Here is a 14,994-nt window from a genome sequence, read left to right on the forward strand (position 1 = left end):
TCGTTTTCATCCATTGACAACAAAAATACTTCAACAGCCAAAGTGAGTGATAACAATGTAACAAAAGCAACAACTGTAACTGGCCGGAAAGAGGTGGATAAGGTTGATGGAGTTGACAACAACTCTTCTGATGTGGAAATAATCAAAATTGCTGAAACTGAAACTGAAAAATCAAAATCTTGTTCACTGGTAGCTGATCATTCTGATGAATCAGTTAGTATTCCAGATGCTTCAATGGCTGAAGACGAGCAGGAAAGTGAGCTTGATGTTAGTTGTGTATCGAATGATGAGTTAGGAAAGACTCTGCCAGGTAAAGCATCCACTCCAAGGCAAGAAGACCGAGGAAAGAAAAGGTCTGAAAAATCCAAAGAAACCAAGGAGGTAATAACGAAACTATTTCATTTATTTTAAAAAGTGTACATTAATTTTTTTTTTTTTTTAATCTGGTGTAGGAGAGAGAAAGAAAAATTGCAGAGGAGAAAGCAGAAAAAGAACGCTTACGAAAAGAAAAGGAAGAGGAAAAGAAAAAGAAAGCCGAAGAAAGAGAAGCTGAGAAGAAGAAGAGAGAAGAAGAAAAGAAGAAGAAGGAGGAAGAAAAAGAAGCAGAAAAGAAAAAGAAAGAAGAAGAAAAAGAGGCAGAAAGAAAACGTAAAGAAGAAGAAAAGAGAAAAAAAGAGGAAGAAAAAGAGGCTGAAAGGAAGAGAAAAGAAGAGGAGAAGAAACGAAAAGAAGAAGAGAAGGAAAATGACAAAAAGAAAAAAGAAGATGAGGAACGGCGGAAAAAAGAACGACTCTCTCAAGTGTTTACAAATTTTTTCACTCAAAAGAAAACAACCCCGGCCAAGAGTGATGACCAACCTTCATGTCACAATTCATTAACCTGTATCTTAGCGTTCCCACCTTTCCAGGTAAGTTTTCATTAATAAGATATGTTTTGCTATTCTTATTCCAAAGAGGTAACGTTTTCATATTTTTGTGTGATACCCGTGTACAGATCAAAGAAAACATGAAATTAGCCCCTACTGTTCGAACGGAATTTGATACTCCCAGAAAGGAAAATTTGGAGCAAATCCTGCAAAAGTCGAAACCTACAACTGAATTAAATCCTCGTCAGTACAGAGAAAACAAAGGAAGAAGTTGTGGTGCTACTTGGCCGCTTGATAAGGATAATGATGTGGAAGTGATTGGTAGGTGAAATTTATCTTCATATCGGAAACGTATTAAGTATCGTTGAATATAGGCGAGGACGAAGTGGAAGCCCCCATCAACAACGAAGGCATTGTAACGATCGTCCATGCTGTCTCTCGAAGAATGCGGCCCAAGTTATTGAAGTTTTGTGAAAATCGTCGTCCTGCTTATTGGGGAACCTGGAGAAAATCTAGTAATTCAGTGGGCCCAAGACGTCCTTTCGGCAAAGAGGTATATACAATTCGAAAGACAAAATTAATGAAGTTAAAAATTTACGCCATCATTACTATAGATCATATTCGATTACGATGTCGATTCTGATGATGAATGGGAGGAGGAAGTTGAACCGGGCGAATCTTTGACCGATTCGGAAGGTGAAGGCGAAGAAAAAGAGCCAGCCGATGATTATGATGTTCGTTTGTTGGAACGAGAATTTTAAAAAATCTTTCACTGGCTTCTTACAAGCATTTTTATTCATAGGTAGACAATGAATTCCTTGTACCCCATGGATACTTGAGCGACGAAGAAGGAGATAAGGATGAAGACGAGAGAGCTCTATCCCCGTCTGCAGCCAAAATGAAACTCAAGTTAAAGGAAGAGCAATTTGAGAGAGAGTTGAAGGAGAAGACGTGTCACATCAAACCCAGCTTGATCGGTTGTTGCTGGGATGACCTGAACAATGAACCGCAGCATCTAAAAGTTCTTCAGCGCTACACAACTGTAGTATTATGTGATTCACTTCCCATCAAACTTGTTTCCAGTGAATTGAACTGCGAAAATGGAGAATCACCAATGGCCGATGACGTTGCCCGAAGTGAGAATAAAGCATCTAAGCGGCGTGTCAGTGACAATGATATCCCAGCCCTTATTCGAGTCCTTCATGGAAGCTCTTACAGCAAACTCACGATTGTTAAAGAGTTTCAGTTGCATTTGGAACGCAATAGAGCCGAAGAAAACAAGAGTGGTAATAATTATTCAAATAAAATCTTCGTGCTTTCACTATTATATTAGTATTTGGTATGAATTTAGGTCCTTCCAAAACACAAATATTAGCCAAAATTACTGAAATTGCGTCATGGAGCAAATGTACAGAAGTCGGAGCAATGAATGGAAGAACGTGTTGGCTCGTGCAATCAGATGTTCTTGATCGTTACAATCTCACTGAATTATCTGTCATTAATACTTGGGAATTCGCTACCGAGACGAAAAAGCGAGGACGCAAGGCCGACGATTCTAGAACTGAGGAGGACACCCCACCAGCAAAGACCCCGCGCGTGTCGCTCATAAAGAAATTTGTTCAGCCAGCTAGTTTATCAGCAAACAGAGTTCCTTCATCGCAGGAGAACGAGCTTCCAGAATCGGAGAAAAATTCAAATGAGCCAGCTAAGCAACCAATTTTCTCAACTCCTAAAGCAAAAAAACGCATCTCGTTGATTAGTCTTCCAACATCTGCAACCAAGAAACCCAAGAGTGATACTAAAACAACTCCATTAACCAATTTCTTAAAGAAAATGAGTGCAAAGGAGGCATTGTCAAAATCATCAGAGAATATAGACGACGACGCAGTGGAAATGGATGGGGTCAAATGTTTTACTGTTGAGTGATTTGTGTCGTTCCTTTTAAGTAATTTTATGTTTAGAATACGGTTTTATTTCCCTGCAAAATCTATATGTTTAAATGTGGGAAGTATCTTTTTTTCTGAAACAACGTTGGATACACAGAAATTTCTACTACGAGATGAAAATCTTCTTTTTATAGACTTGACTTTATTAATTGCCTTCACTAAACCACAAGCACACAAATTACACTTAAATTACATCAACTAATTTAAACTTTGGCTCTAGAGGTTCAGGGATAACATGGAAGTATTTTTTATAAACATTATTCATGTTCTCTTTCCTTGATCCATAGGCTTTATTGGTCCAATATTTGTCAAAATTAGGTTCAAACTTCTCACAAGTTATAAGTACTCTTCCTGGTTGCAGAGCATAGAGAGAACCATCCTTGCCCATCCCAACCTGCAATTAAATGAAAATTAATTTCTTTCCAATTTGGCAAAATCAACAGATTGATATAGTTACGTTGAGACCAGGATGGCAGCGAATATGAAGTTGACGTAGCAAAATTGAACTTTGTGTTACTTTAGACCCATCTTGAGTCTTGATTCCTCTACGCTTACCAGGGGCATGTCCTTTCGGATTCCTTGAGGAACCGCCAGCCTTCTTCGAAGCCCAGCGTACAGCAGAATTCAGAGTTTTACCTTATTATTTCAGAATTGAATATTATTTGGATAAAATTTTTAATTGTATGAATCAAATATATTACAAGGTTGTAAGTTTGTTAAAATTTGTGTTAATAATGACATTTTCTAGACGTCGAAAACTGTTGAAGTTTAAAATAACAATAGGGTAATGTTTGCCACTTTAGAATCTTATTAGAACACACTCTGCAAGTCCGAGTTTCTGTCTGTGCTGAATGCCTGAATCTGACTGTTTGAAGCAGACAACAATAATTACCATGCCGTCTATTGTTACTATATGCTGTGGCCTGCTGAACTCCCCAATATATCTGTGCGAATGGAGCTAGTGTTCGATCAGAGTCCGCAAGGGGCGCTGCTTTATGCAGAGCTATAGACCTGTAAACTGTAGGACCCATTCCCGTTTTTGTTTGCTCCGTCGGCTCCGTTCAAAATAATTACACAGTGATAAAACATAAAAATTTAAACATATATGGGTAGGCTAAGACCAAGATTCGTGCTTGTGGCGATCATGTAAAAATGAAGAAGCCCGAAGCTGCCCGAAGAAACGTCTAATATCTGAGTCAATCAGAGACTTTACGTAGTAGGCTATTTACAAATTATTATAAATAATATGGTTCGTTAGTCTGTCAGCGGTTGGTTATTAGGCCTAAATGAAGTCTAAGCTTTACCTTAGCCGTGTGTATCTCTCTAATGACACGGCAAAAAAATTTTAACCCAAATAAAAGGCGCAACTTCCTTAGTATGTAGCAAAAGCACACTGCACAAATATGTAAATCATAGAACAAGTCTTTTAACTCTGAATATTTGAGGAATAAAACTTTTAATTATTAAGCTTATTTTTGAGATTATTCATTTATTAACACAAAATAAGGTATTGTCGAGATAGACCTAGCGGACCTAGCAACAATTTATAACTGGTCTTGAATTGTAGTTTTTATACTAGCCGCATTTTTCAGTCGCTCAGCTAATAATTCGGCCAATGCTTTGTTACTCTTTCCAATTGCCAGCTTCGGTCTCCCACGATTCAACCCTTCTAGAAGAACGCATGCTTTACATATTATGTTGCTGGACACATAACCGCACGAACTGCACAATCCTTGCTTCGGGAGTTTGACTCCATCTTTGATAGCTAATTGTTCGCCTAGATTTTAAAAAGTTTAATTGAATTCTTCAGGAAAAAAAGTCCAATCTAATGTACCTGCGTGAATAATGTCGATAATTGAAGTCGATCTTAATGCTTCGAGGTCTTTCACCAATGCTCTTGCGTGCCCTCGATATGCGTCTGGAGCGTACACACATTCAGTTGCAAAATAATCCAGTTTCTTAAAATATGCATAGAGAACAATTTCTTTTTCGTACGCATACTTGAAGGGTTTAACCCGTGGCAAGGAACCGTCTGAACCCTGATTCAAAGTAGATAATAAAGATTTTAAATATTGAATCTAGATAAATAATAACTTTGACCAAACTTGACACTTACTGTAATATGAAAGGTACAACGTTGTAGTCTAGCGATGTCACCCCGCAAAAGATTCATGAGAATGGTCTCTGCAACATCATCTGCGTTGTGCCCAGTAGCAATAATATCACACTTTAGAAGCATAGCCCCTCTATCTAAAGCCTGTCTACGGAATACTCCACAGAAGGTACAGTTGTTTTTTCTCCCCACTTGCTTCACAATATCATCCATGGTCCAACCATACAGATCTTTATATGACAAGACTGTGAGTGGAATATTGTATTCTTCTTGATTTCTCTTAACAGATTCTAGACTATCATCACGATAACCTGAAACATAGAATAAGATTTTTCAATAAAATTTGTAAAAGTAGGAAATTTGATAACAAATAATAAGATTTTTTTAGCAACCTGTGATTCCTTCATCAATCGAAAGTAGAACAAGTTTCAATCCATAGTTGTACTTTTCATTCAAATGCTTTAGAACATAAGCAAGAACCGTAGAATCTTTTCCCCCAGAGGCGCCAATCGCAACAAGTTGGCCTGGTTGAAACATTTTGGTGGATGTTATGGTATGATGTACCTCAGTTTCAAATGCCCAGAAGAAACAGTTTTTGCATAGTGCATCATCAGTCTTTGGTCTCTGTAGACAAAAATTGAGCAAAAGAAATTCTTTGTAAAAAGAATAAACAATAATAACAAGTATTGGATTTTCCAGCTCTACTTACCTTAAGAACAGCAGTACTGCCACAACCTGTAGAACAGAAAACCACCATTTCTAAAATATTAAATTAATTGTTGATAAACAATTGCCAACCAATCCAAGCCGTCAATACAGTAATTAAAGTGATAATAAAAGTGGCAGGTAAGAGAAAAATTGCATAAGACAACGAGTTGACGTCCATTTAAAAACAGAATTTAGACGTTGCCATTTATATGTATTCGTTATCTGTAATATCTGGTAAAATAGTTATTCCCGTTTTTTATGTTGAAAATTTAAAACTTTAAGTTGCGGGCTTAATAATTATTTTATGGTATAAAAAATAATGTAAATTAAGACAAAATGAATTCCCTGGTTATTTTATTCAACACTTGTCATGGAACAATAAAAATATGACGGAATGAGCGATAAGAATGGAATGAAGGTGAACGAAATGTACAGATGAATGAAACAGAAATCCTCTTCAAGTGGCAGATGAAAAGTGAAAAAGTGGGATAATAAATGAATCAGCCAGAAAAAGGAGATCGCGCTTCACTTAACGACAATAAAAAATGGTGACAAGAAATGCATTAGGACGACGACGACAACGATTTACTTCTTGGCTGCAGCCTTTTTGGCTCCAGCAGCGGCCTTGGGGGACTTGGCTGCCTTTGCGGCTTTAGCAGCTGCAGCTTTGGGTGCGGCGGCCTTCTTTGGTGCAGCAGCAACGGGTGAAGCAGGAGCCTTCTTAGGAGCTGCGGTCTTTTTGGCCTTTGGGGACTTGACAGCAGCAGGAGCTTTGGCTGCGGCGGCCTTCTTGGGCGAAGCAGCCGGGGCAGCTTTGGGTGCGGCTACTTTGGCCGCAACTTTGGGTGCTGAAGCAACGGGCGATGATGGGACAGGGGCAGCAGCAGCAGCGGCCGCTTTGGTAGCCTTTGGTTTGTCTGATGCAGGAGCCTTCTTCTTGGCGGCAGCTGCAGTCTTGGCTTTCTTGGCAGCGGGAGCAGCAACAGCAGCAGCGGCGGTGGCTTTCTTGGCTGGAGAGGCGGCAGCGGCCGCTTTGGCCTTCTTTGGTGAAGCAGGAGCTTTCTTGGGTGAAGCCTTTACGACGACCTTCTTCTTGGCAGCGGCCGAGGGAGAAGTGGGCGCTTTCTTGGCAGCGGCAGGTGCAGCTTTGGGTTTCTTTTCGGATGAAATGCGGAATGATCCAGCAGCTCCTTTAGCTCCCTGAAGAGGACAAGAAAAGTACACGGTTAAACATTTGAACAACATTTTAGAGAATTAAAGTAGTTGAAGAATGGACGCCCTCAATTTGGCGCCAAAATATTCAAGTAGTAAACAACAACTTACTTTGGTGTTCATCAAGGTGCCAACGCTGATGCCGCGCTTAAGGGCTTGTTTCAGATGAACGTTGGCCATTTTCTGGTCGACTCCAAGACTGTAGTTTGACGTGATGTACTTGAGAATAGCCTGTCGGGATGATCCACTGCGTTCCTTCAAAGACTCAACGGCGGCAACGATCATCTCAAGGTAAGGCGGATGAGAACCGGAAGCCGATTCTTTAGCGGCCGGTTTCTTGGCAGCAGCCGGGGCTTTGGCTTTTGGAGACGCGACTGCAACAGCAGGTTTCGGTGGGCTGGCGGGTGCAGCAGCAGCAACAGCAGGGGCTGCAGCGACCTTCTTTGCCGCTCTTTTTGGTCCAGCAGCAGCAGCGGCTTTCTTGGGGGCAGCAGCGGCCTTCTTCTTAGCTGGAGCTTTGGCTTTACCTTTTGGTTTTTCTGCAGCTGCTGGAGACGACTCGACAGAAGCATCGTCCGATGGAGCATCCGCAGCTGGAGTCTCGACTTCCATACTCTCAGTTTTGGTTTCCTTCTTCTCTTCAGCTTCGGCCGTAATGGCGGCGTCGACTTCTGCGGCAACTGGTTCGTTCGATTGTTCAGATGACATTTTGCAACGAGAAATAGTCAAAGAGTGAAATTGAAAAATGAATGTGCGAGCGACTGAGACGACTGAGCTGCGTCACTGATTCCCAACGAATGATGGTTGCAGACTACGCCACGTGAGACTATATAGCCTTGGTGCCGACGCTACAGAATTGCATCCCTCCAATGTGCTTTGTTCCATCACCTTTTCAATTTTTTTAGTCATTTCCTTACGTCTCATCGAGATCGCATGCAGATAATTAAATTCGCAAGGATCTCACCTATCGAATGATGTGTGTTTTCATTCGATTTGACTATTTTTTAGGTCTCATAACTTGAGTTTTCTGCCAAGACTGGGCCATCCCTGGACTAGTCTCCTCTTATTTCGCTCGTCGCAGTTACAATAATTTCGACAATTTCTTTTTTAATTATACCTTCTTGTCGGCAAGAAAATTTCCTATCGAATGGTGTAATTTATTTCATTTTTGTTCCATTCAATCATCCACTTTTGGGGCTTCGAGTGGCTAGAAGAAACACAACTCACGCGACACCCTCTCGAGAGCCGTTCATACACACCGACGTTAAATATTTTACATTTAATTGATTCTGTTTTTATAGGCCAGTTATATTTTTTATTATTGTTATTTAAATGTGTTTTCATCATCTGTCGTCGCAAAATACCAAATCAATATTTTTGCAAAATGATTTTTCATTTTTCTCTGTTGTGCTAGGCAGGCGACCGCCATTGAGGTCGGTTCCTTCTCTCTGCGATTCACCCAAAAATGAATTTTCGTTACACTTAAATATTTCATTTTGTAATTGCAATTCTCACATTTTATTTGCACCACGTGATGGCCACAATTTTACTGAACAAATCGACTCTTATTTTTGCTTCGAAATCAATATTTCAAGCCTATTAAATGAGTTGTGTAGTTTGTTCCAGGTTTAAGAGCCCCGAAAAAGCTGCACGAATGCTTCTGATTTTTTTCCCTCTATCGTTCCTCTTTTATTTTTCTTAATTTTTAGAAATATTTATATTGAAATTTACCGTTTTTGTTTGATCAGATCGGATCAGATTTGACCCATTTATAGTTATGACGACATGTACATTTTTTGTTATTTTTAAAGTGTGTAGGGTACTGGCCCCCAATCGCCCGTCAAAAGGAACAAGCCATGACGTCAGTGTCAATCGCCATTTCTTTATTTTTGGGTTTCAGTTAATTTTTTATCGAAGGCATATAATTAAATTTATGTTTTCATCATTAATGGTTATTATTTGTCAGATTGTGACATTATCGTTTTTTATCTCCTGATTTTAAGAAATAAAAATTCAGCCTCAGCGACATTCATAATGTGGGTCGCTAGCGGTAGCAAAATATATCCAACCAGGCCATCCATTTCACCCAGCAGATTTTAGTCCGTTGTTTGAAACGAAATTTTTTCTAATAATGAAAGCGAAATGAATTTTGAACTTATATTAAATTCAAAACCTTCACGTGCAATGTTGGAACACTGATTTCATGTTTGCAACATGAAAAAGTGTCGAATTTCATTTCAAATCTGGAACTGAACGCCTGAAAGTTTCAGCTCAAGTCGTGGCGTCCCACGCTTGTTGGAAGTTAGCATCCGGCGGCCATATTTGATCGGCTGCTTGTTTTGCATTGCATCACTTCACTTTAGATATCGACTACTGCGCAAATTAGTACGTGCAGCAATTTTATCAAAATATGATAAAATTTTCATGAATGAAATAGTTACGTAAAAATATTGTAGAGAAGACGATTTGTATGCTAACGTTTTTTTAAACAGAGAGACATTCGTCAAACCCCTATAAATGGTCCTTTCTCTCGCGATTTTTGTGTTCTCGGTAAATCGGTATATCATATTCACGTGTTATAGTAGTGACCTTCATAATTAAGAGGATTGGCTAAAATCAATTTCACTGGGATAGATTGTACCATCTCCAAGGAGTTAAGAAATGTGTTCGTTTCTGTCCCCAATGCATTCAACAACCTTGGCAGTTTTCGAATCCTCCGTGGTTTCAAACTGCCTCAAACAACCTTAACAACAACATTTTTTGGTCTTCCGTAAAAAAAGTAATTTGCAATCAAATAAATATTTTAGTTTGAAAAACATTCAAATCAGAACGTTGTTATGTTAATTAACTACCTGTATAATATGTTGTTGAGAAACGTTTATTTAGATCAATTGATTGAAATTAAAAAAAAATAACTGGAAGCCTAAAAACTCCGTTTGAGATAATTAAATTCTTCTTTTTTTAAATGTTGTATTGTAAAATAATAATTAAAAAAATCCCTTTTTATATGTCAGGCATCGTTTTTTTTGCCCCGCTACAAGTGCACAATCGAGTTAGTGTAACTTTCTCTATTTTTTTTTTTCAGTTTCAAAACTTTCAAGTGCAATGACCGAAAGAAATTCTATTCGTTGTACAGTAACGGGGCATTAAACGTAAACCGCAACTCTTTACTAACTGCTGATGTACGGCTGTATAGAGCCGTGTAGAAACCCATAGCACTCACACAATGACAGACGCAAATACTCTGCTGCAAAATGGCTTGCCGCCAAAAATGTCGCCTCTAATAAAGGGAATCGAAAAAGCAATTTACACACTTGCAATGAGTAGTTTTCGATTTTTGCAACGCGTTTTTTTTTCGCCATTTTTTGTAAAATGTTGTCGAGATAGTTTCATATATATTATCAAATATCATTAAACTATGTCACTCGATACAACACGACCATATCTTGGGTGGGTTTTTTATCAGTCCCAGAAAGAAGCAGACCAGTTTGTTATGCAGAACCGGTAATTTCATCGATCCAATTCTACGTTAAGCTTTACTTGCCTACACAACAACACATTGTCGACAATAGTTTTCTAAAACTGATAAAAAAAAATTCTATTAAAATTGCTCGTTCAAAGAGTTTTCCCCAAACGAAAATGTTTATCGGGAACTCGAGAGCGTCTGTATTAGTATTTCCCGCTTCGAACGACATTTTCAGACAAAAGATAAAACTACACAACTCATTTAACAGGCTTGAAACATTGATTTCGAAGCAAAAATAAGAGTCGATTTGTTCAGTAAAATTGTGGCCATCACGTGGTGCAAATAAAATGTGTGAATTGCAATTACAAAATGAAATATTTAAGTGTAACGAAAATTCATTTTTGGGTGAATCGCAGAGAGAAGGAACCGACCTCAATGGCGGTCGCCTGCCTAGCACAGCAGAGAAAAATGAAAAATCATTTTGCAAAAATATTGATTTGGTATTTTGCGACGACAGATGATGAAAACACATTTAAATAACAATATTAAAAAATATAACTGGCCTATAAAAACAGAATCAATTAAATGTAAAATATTTAACGTCGGTGTGTATGAACGGCTCTCGAGAGGGTGTCGCGTGAGTTGTGTTTCTTCTAGCCACTCAAAGCCCCAAAAGTGGATGATTGAATGGAACAAAAATGAAATAAAAAACACCATTCGATAGGAAATTTTCTTGCCGACAAGAAAGTATAATTAAAAAAGAAATTGTCGAAATTATTGTAACTGCGACGAGCGAAATAAGAGGAGACTAGTCCAGGGATGGCCCAGTCTTGGCAGAAAACTCAAGTTATGAGACCTAAAAAATAGTCAAATCGAATGAAAACACACATCATTCGATAGGTGAGATCCTTGCGAATTTAATTATCTGCATGCGATCTCGATGAGACGTAAGGAAATGACTAAAAAAATTGAAAAGGTGATGAAACAAAGCACATTGGAGGGATGCAATTCTGTAGCGTCGGCACCAAGGCTATATAGTCTCACGTGGCGTAGTCTGCAACCATCATTCGTTGGGAATCAGTGACGCAGCTCAGTCGTCTCAGTCGCTCGCACATTCATTTTTCAATTTCACTCTTTGACTATTTCTCGTTGCAAAATGTCATCTGAACAATCGAACGAACCAGTTGCCGCAGAAGTCGACGCCGCCATTACGGCCGAAGCTGAAGAGAAGAAGGAAACCAAAACTGAGAGTATGGAAGTCGAGACTCCAGCTGCGGATGCTCCATCGGACGATGCTTCTGTCGAGTCGTCTCCAGCAGCTGCAGAAAAACCAAAAGGTAAAGCCAAAGCTCCAGCTAAGAAGAAGGCCGCTGCTGCCCCCAAGAAAGCCGCTGCTGCTGCTGGACCAAAAAGAGCGGCAAAGAAGGTCGCTGCAGCCCCTGCTGTTGCTGCTGCTGCACCCGCCAGCCCACCGAAACCTGCTGTTGCAGTCGCGTCTCCAAAAGCCAAAGCCCCGGCTGCTGCCAAGAAACCGGCCGCTAAAGAATCGGCTTCCGGTTCTCATCCGCCTTACCTTGAGATGATCGTTGCCGCCGTTGAGTCTTTGAAGGAACGCAGTGGATCATCCCGACAGGCTATTCTCAAGTACATCACGTCAAACTACAGTCTTGGAGTCGACCAGAAAATGGCCAACGTTCATCTGAAACAAGCCCTTAAGCGCGGCATCAGCGTTGGCACCTTGATGAACACCAAAGTAAGTTGTTGTTTACTACTTGAATATTCTGGCGCCAAATTGAGGGCGTCCTTTCTTCAACTACTTTAATTCTCTAAAATGTTGTTCAAATGTTTAACCGTGTACTTTTCTTGTCCTCTTCAGGGAGCTAAAGGAGCTGCTGGATCATTCCGCATTTCATCCGAAAAGAAACCCAAAGCTGCACCTGCCGCTGCCAAGAAAGCGCCCACTTCTCCCTCGGCCGCTGCCAAGAAGAAGGTCGTCGTAAAGGCTTCACCCAAGAAAGCTCCTGCTTCACCAAAGAAGGCCAAAGCGGCCGCTGCCGCCTCTCCAGCCAAGAAAGCCACCGCCGCTGCTGCTGTTGCTGCTCCCGCTGCCAAGAAAGCCAAGACTGCAGCTGCCGCCAAGAAGAAGGCTCCTGCATCAGACAAACCAAAGGCTACCAAAGCGGCCGCTGCTGCTGCTGCCGCCCCTGTCCCATCATCGCCCGTTGCTTCAGCACCCAAAGCTGCGGCCAAAGTGGCCACAACCAAGGCTGCCCCGGCTGCTTCGCCCAAGAAGGCCGCCGTAGCCAAAGCTCCTGCTGCTGTCAAGTCCCCAAAGGCCAAAAAGGCCGCAGCTCCTAAGAAGGCTCCTGCTTCACCCGTTGCTGCACCAAAGAAGGCCGCCGCACCCAAAGCTGCAGCTGCTAAAGCCGCAAAGGCAGCCAAGTCCCCCAAGGCCGCTGCTGGAGCCAAAAAGGCAGCAGCCAAGAAGTAAATCGTTGTCGTCGTCGTCCTAATGCATTTCTTGTCACCATTTTTTATTGTCGTTAAGTGAAGCGCGATCTCCTTTTTCTGGCTGATTCATTTATTATCCCACTTTTTCACTTTTCATCTGCCACTTGACGAGGATTTCTGTTTCATTCATCTGTACATTTCGTTCACCTTCATTCCATTCTTATCGCTCATTCCGTCATATTTTTATTGTTTCATGAAGTGATGAATACAGCTGTTTCACTTTTCTTAATGTTCACCAACACTTAATTAAAAGGTATACTGTATTGTTTTTTGAATTTTTTTTAACGCTGAACTTTTCATTTGCTGCTCGCTTCCTTGTTAGGTAACAACTAACAAGTGTTCCGAGTTAAGGCAAATTGAACACCCTAATCTAAATGCAAATGTTTCGGGCGTGTTAAAATGGGAACGAAGAATTTTTAGGTAGCGTAACATTTTATAATTATTATGTTGGATGGATGATGCGGGATGGTGTGTAATTGAGAACGATTTTACGACAAGTTCTTATTTGTGGGGAGGGGGGAGATTTTATACGACCGTCTTCTTGCTTGTCTTGAGCTCCTCGTCTGGTAGATCGAGCACTTCTTTGAAAAATGAGGACACGTCTGTTTCCTGCTGTGCATGGCGTAGCAGGAAGGGGTGCTCCAACAATTGTCGATAATTCGGTCTTTCCAAATAATTTTTCCTTAAACTAAATAGACCTTTGTTACACAATGAACGTTTTTCTTTGAAATTTAGATCATTACCATTTTGATACAAAATCTTCAAATTGGGGAGAAAATCGACCAGAAGGCAGGCGAGGTGGATCACCTACAACCACCTGTTTTACCTAGGTGTTATAAAAGGGAGATTTTTAGTGTGGGTGCATGATTTATAATTTAATAAAATACCTGGTCAAATGGTGTTCTCCATGGACTGTAAGGAAATTTTCCTGTAGCCAACTCCACTAATGAAATTCCTAGAGACCAAACGTCAGACCGGACGTCGTACTTATCGGGACTTCCCGTGGGGTCGATCCTTTCGGGCTGAAAATATACCGTCTTTAACCATGCAAGTAATAAAGTTTGATAAAAACATTGATTACCGCCATATAAGGCTTGCATCCAGCATCGATTGTCTTGGCAATAGAATTAACTAAATAACCAGATATGCCAAAATCGCATATTTTTACACGCCCAGTTCTGTCAATTAATATGTTGCATGGCTTTACATCCCTGTGAATTACTTTCAGTTGGCTGTGAAGATAATGCAAAGCAGATACAACCTATAAACAAAGAGAAATAATGTTGGATATGACTTAAAAAGTTTACAACGCATATACCGCAAATGCAATTTGTCCAAGGACATCTTCTTCTATACTTTTCCCATGCTGGTATGCTTTAACATAAAATTTGTCCAAGCTTGTATCCATGCACTCCATGCATATCCACACATCTCCTTCTCGAAAAAGAGCTCCATAAAATGTCACTGTGTAGGGACAATCGGCTGTTCTCATTGAAACATCAAGATCCGTCAAGAGCCTCTTTTGCTCCTGAGTATTAACAGTTACAGGTATTCTCTAAAAAAAAGTAAATAATGTGACAGAGATATATAATGAATTAAGAAACTGAAATATACTTTGACTGCCATTATTGTTCCGGTATTCTTATGTTTCATTTTCTCGACAATTCCATAAGCTCCCTGGCCCAGAAGTCCTAAGGTCTCAAGGTCATCTGCTTCAACTTCGAACACTCTGTCCCCAATTGTAATGTTAGTACGTTTGTCCAAATCTCTAGGAGGAGTAACAGGTGGAGTTGTTTCAGCCACTATACTGAACTTAGGAAGTGGTTTCTTCGCTCGTTTGCCTACAAACGAAAACAATAACATTATATTGCACAGCAATGGCAAAACGTGAAATATTTACCAGCCATCATTTTTGTGAGTACCCGTTCTAAACGTCACGAAAATCACAACAGTTTCAGTAAGTAAACAACAACTGAATTATAATCTTAACGATTCATATGTTACTTAAAGTATAACAAAATAATAAATGTTTTCCAAAAATTTCTTCCAGAATTCCCTCACAACTCCTCCTCCAGCCACAAAAACAGGATTCGACGTTGTGATATGAACTTACAAGTTTTCGGATAGATGGTGTCTGGAATTTTAAGTAAATAAATATAATTGTATAAAATT

The 14,994-nt window shown here is 40.0% G+C and overlaps 6 protein-coding genes across 6 annotated transcripts; 2 read left to right on the plus strand and 4 right to left on the minus strand.

Annotated features, from left to right (window-relative positions):
- Positions 1-708: 708 nt before the first annotated feature.
- Positions 709-2,932, plus strand: LOC124327858 (chromatin assembly factor 1 subunit A-B-like). The gene is made up of 6 exons (XM_046786879.1): positions 709-908; positions 995-1,187; positions 1,241-1,419; positions 1,481-1,600; positions 1,669-2,152; positions 2,218-2,932. Exons 2-6 carry the CDS (start codon positions 1,007-1,009, stop codon positions 2,790-2,792), a joined length of 1,539 nt encoding a protein of 512 aa, XP_046642835.1. The 5' UTR covers positions 709-908; positions 995-1,006; the 3' UTR covers positions 2,793-2,932.
- A 2-nt stretch (positions 2,933-2,934) lies between these two features.
- LOC124327861 (50S ribosomal protein L27-like) lies at positions 2,935-3,712 on the minus strand. Its single transcript, XM_046786881.1, has 3 exons — positions 3,514-3,712; positions 3,270-3,448; positions 2,935-3,206 (listed from the first exon to the last, which is right to left on the minus strand). Exons 1-3 carry the CDS (start codon positions 3,551-3,553, stop codon positions 2,997-2,999), a joined length of 429 nt encoding a protein of 142 aa, XP_046642837.1. The 5' UTR covers positions 3,554-3,712; the 3' UTR covers positions 2,935-2,996.
- Positions 3,713-4,281: 569 nt separating this feature from the next.
- On the minus strand, positions 4,282-5,828 carry LOC124327859 (cytoplasmic tRNA 2-thiolation protein 1-like). Its single transcript, XM_046786880.1, has 5 exons — positions 5,635-5,828; positions 5,318-5,549; positions 4,929-5,236; positions 4,647-4,851; positions 4,282-4,589 (listed from the first exon to the last, which is right to left on the minus strand). The coding sequence occupies exons 1-5, from the start codon at positions 5,680-5,682 to the stop codon at positions 4,357-4,359; spliced, it is 1,026 nt and encodes a 341-aa protein (XP_046642836.1). The 5' UTR covers positions 5,683-5,828; the 3' UTR covers positions 4,282-4,356.
- A 142-nt stretch (positions 5,829-5,970) lies between these two features.
- On the minus strand, positions 5,971-7,657 carry LOC124325928 (histone H1, gonadal-like). The gene is made up of 2 exons (XM_046784497.1): positions 6,957-7,657; positions 5,971-6,833 (listed from the first exon to the last, which is right to left on the minus strand). The coding sequence occupies exons 1-2, from the start codon at positions 7,551-7,553 to the stop codon at positions 6,219-6,221; spliced, it is 1,212 nt and encodes a 403-aa protein (XP_046640453.1). The 5' UTR covers positions 7,554-7,657; the 3' UTR covers positions 5,971-6,218.
- Positions 7,658-11,361: 3,704 nt separating this feature from the next.
- On the plus strand, positions 11,362-13,046 carry LOC124327481 (histone H1.4-like). The gene is made up of 2 exons (XM_046786417.1): positions 11,362-12,064; positions 12,188-13,046. Exons 1-2 carry the CDS (start codon positions 11,468-11,470, stop codon positions 12,800-12,802), a joined length of 1,212 nt encoding a protein of 403 aa, XP_046642373.1. The 5' UTR covers positions 11,362-11,467; the 3' UTR covers positions 12,803-13,046.
- LOC124327482 (dual specificity mitogen-activated protein kinase kinase 6-like) lies at positions 12,983-14,923 on the minus strand. Its single transcript, XM_046786418.1, has 7 exons — positions 14,723-14,923; positions 14,437-14,663; positions 14,141-14,377; positions 13,904-14,083; positions 13,710-13,844; positions 13,566-13,648; positions 12,983-13,510 (listed from the first exon to the last, which is right to left on the minus strand). Exons 1-7 carry the CDS (start codon positions 14,730-14,732, stop codon positions 13,348-13,350), a joined length of 1,035 nt encoding a protein of 344 aa, XP_046642374.1. The 5' UTR covers positions 14,733-14,923; the 3' UTR covers positions 12,983-13,347.
- Positions 14,924-14,994: the final 71 nt, after the last annotated feature.

The sequence above is a fragment of the Daphnia pulicaria genome, chromosome 2 (assembly GCF_021234035.1).
Source record: "Daphnia pulicaria isolate SC F1-1A chromosome 2, SC_F0-13Bv2, whole genome shotgun sequence".
Lineage (NCBI taxonomy): Eukaryota > Metazoa > Arthropoda > Branchiopoda > Diplostraca > Daphniidae > Daphnia > Daphnia pulicaria.

Excerpts from the sequence above, each read along its gene's own strand:
- LOC124327858 (XM_046786879.1), top strand. The coding sequence starts at position 1,007 with ATGAAATTAGCCCCTACTGTTCGAACGGAATTTGATACTCCCAGAAAG. Across the intron at positions 1,188-1,240 it reads TAATGATGTGGAAGTGATTG|GCGAGGACGAAGTGGAAGCC; the intron begins GTAGGTGAAATT and ends CGTTGAATATAG. Across the intron at positions 1,601-1,668 it reads AGCCAGCCGATGATTATGAT|GTAGACAATGAATTCCTTGT; the intron begins GTTCGTTTGTTG and ends TTTTATTCATAG.
- LOC124327861 (XM_046786881.1), bottom strand. The coding sequence starts at position 3,553 with ATGTCATTATTAACACAAATTTTAACAAACTTACAACCTT. Across the intron at positions 3,449-3,513 it reads TTTAACAAACTTACAACCTT|GTAAAACTCTGAATTCTGCT; the intron begins GTAATATATTTG and ends TGAAATAATAAG. Across the intron at positions 3,207-3,269 it reads GCTGCCATCCTGGTCTCAAC|GTTGGGATGGGCAAGGATGG; the intron begins GTAACTATATCA and ends ATTTAATTGCAG.
- LOC124327859 (XM_046786880.1), bottom strand. The coding sequence starts at position 5,682 with ATGGTGGTTTTCTGTTCTACAGGTTGTGGCAGTACTGCTGTTCTTAAG. Across the intron at positions 5,550-5,634 it reads GCAGTACTGCTGTTCTTAAG|AGACCAAAGACTGATGATGC; the intron begins GTAAGTAGAGCT and ends TTTTGTCTACAG. Across the intron at positions 4,852-4,928 it reads GTTGTACCTTTCATATTACA|GGTTCAGACGGTTCCTTGCC; the intron begins GTAAGTGTCAAG and ends ACTTTGAATCAG.
- LOC124325928 (XM_046784497.1), bottom strand. The coding sequence starts at position 7,553 with ATGTCATCTGAACAATCGAACGAACCAGTTGCCGCAGAAGTCGACGCC. Across the intron at positions 6,834-6,956 it reads GCACCTTGATGAACACCAAA|GGAGCTAAAGGAGCTGCTGG; the intron begins GTAAGTTGTTGT and ends TGTCCTCTTCAG.
- LOC124327481 (XM_046786417.1), top strand. The coding sequence starts at position 11,468 with ATGTCATCTGAACAATCGAACGAACCAGTTGCCGCAGAAGTCGACGCC. Across the intron at positions 12,065-12,187 it reads GCACCTTGATGAACACCAAA|GGAGCTAAAGGAGCTGCTGG; the intron begins GTAAGTTGTTGT and ends TGTCCTCTTCAG.
- LOC124327482 (XM_046786418.1), bottom strand. Across the intron at positions 14,378-14,436 it reads GAACAATAATGGCAGTCAAA|AGAATACCTGTAACTGTTAA; the intron begins GTATATTTCAGT and ends ACTTTTTTTTAG. Across the intron at positions 13,845-13,903 it reads GATGCAAGCCTTATATGGCG|CCCGAAAGGATCGACCCCAC; the intron begins GTAATCAATGTT and ends GTATATTTTCAG.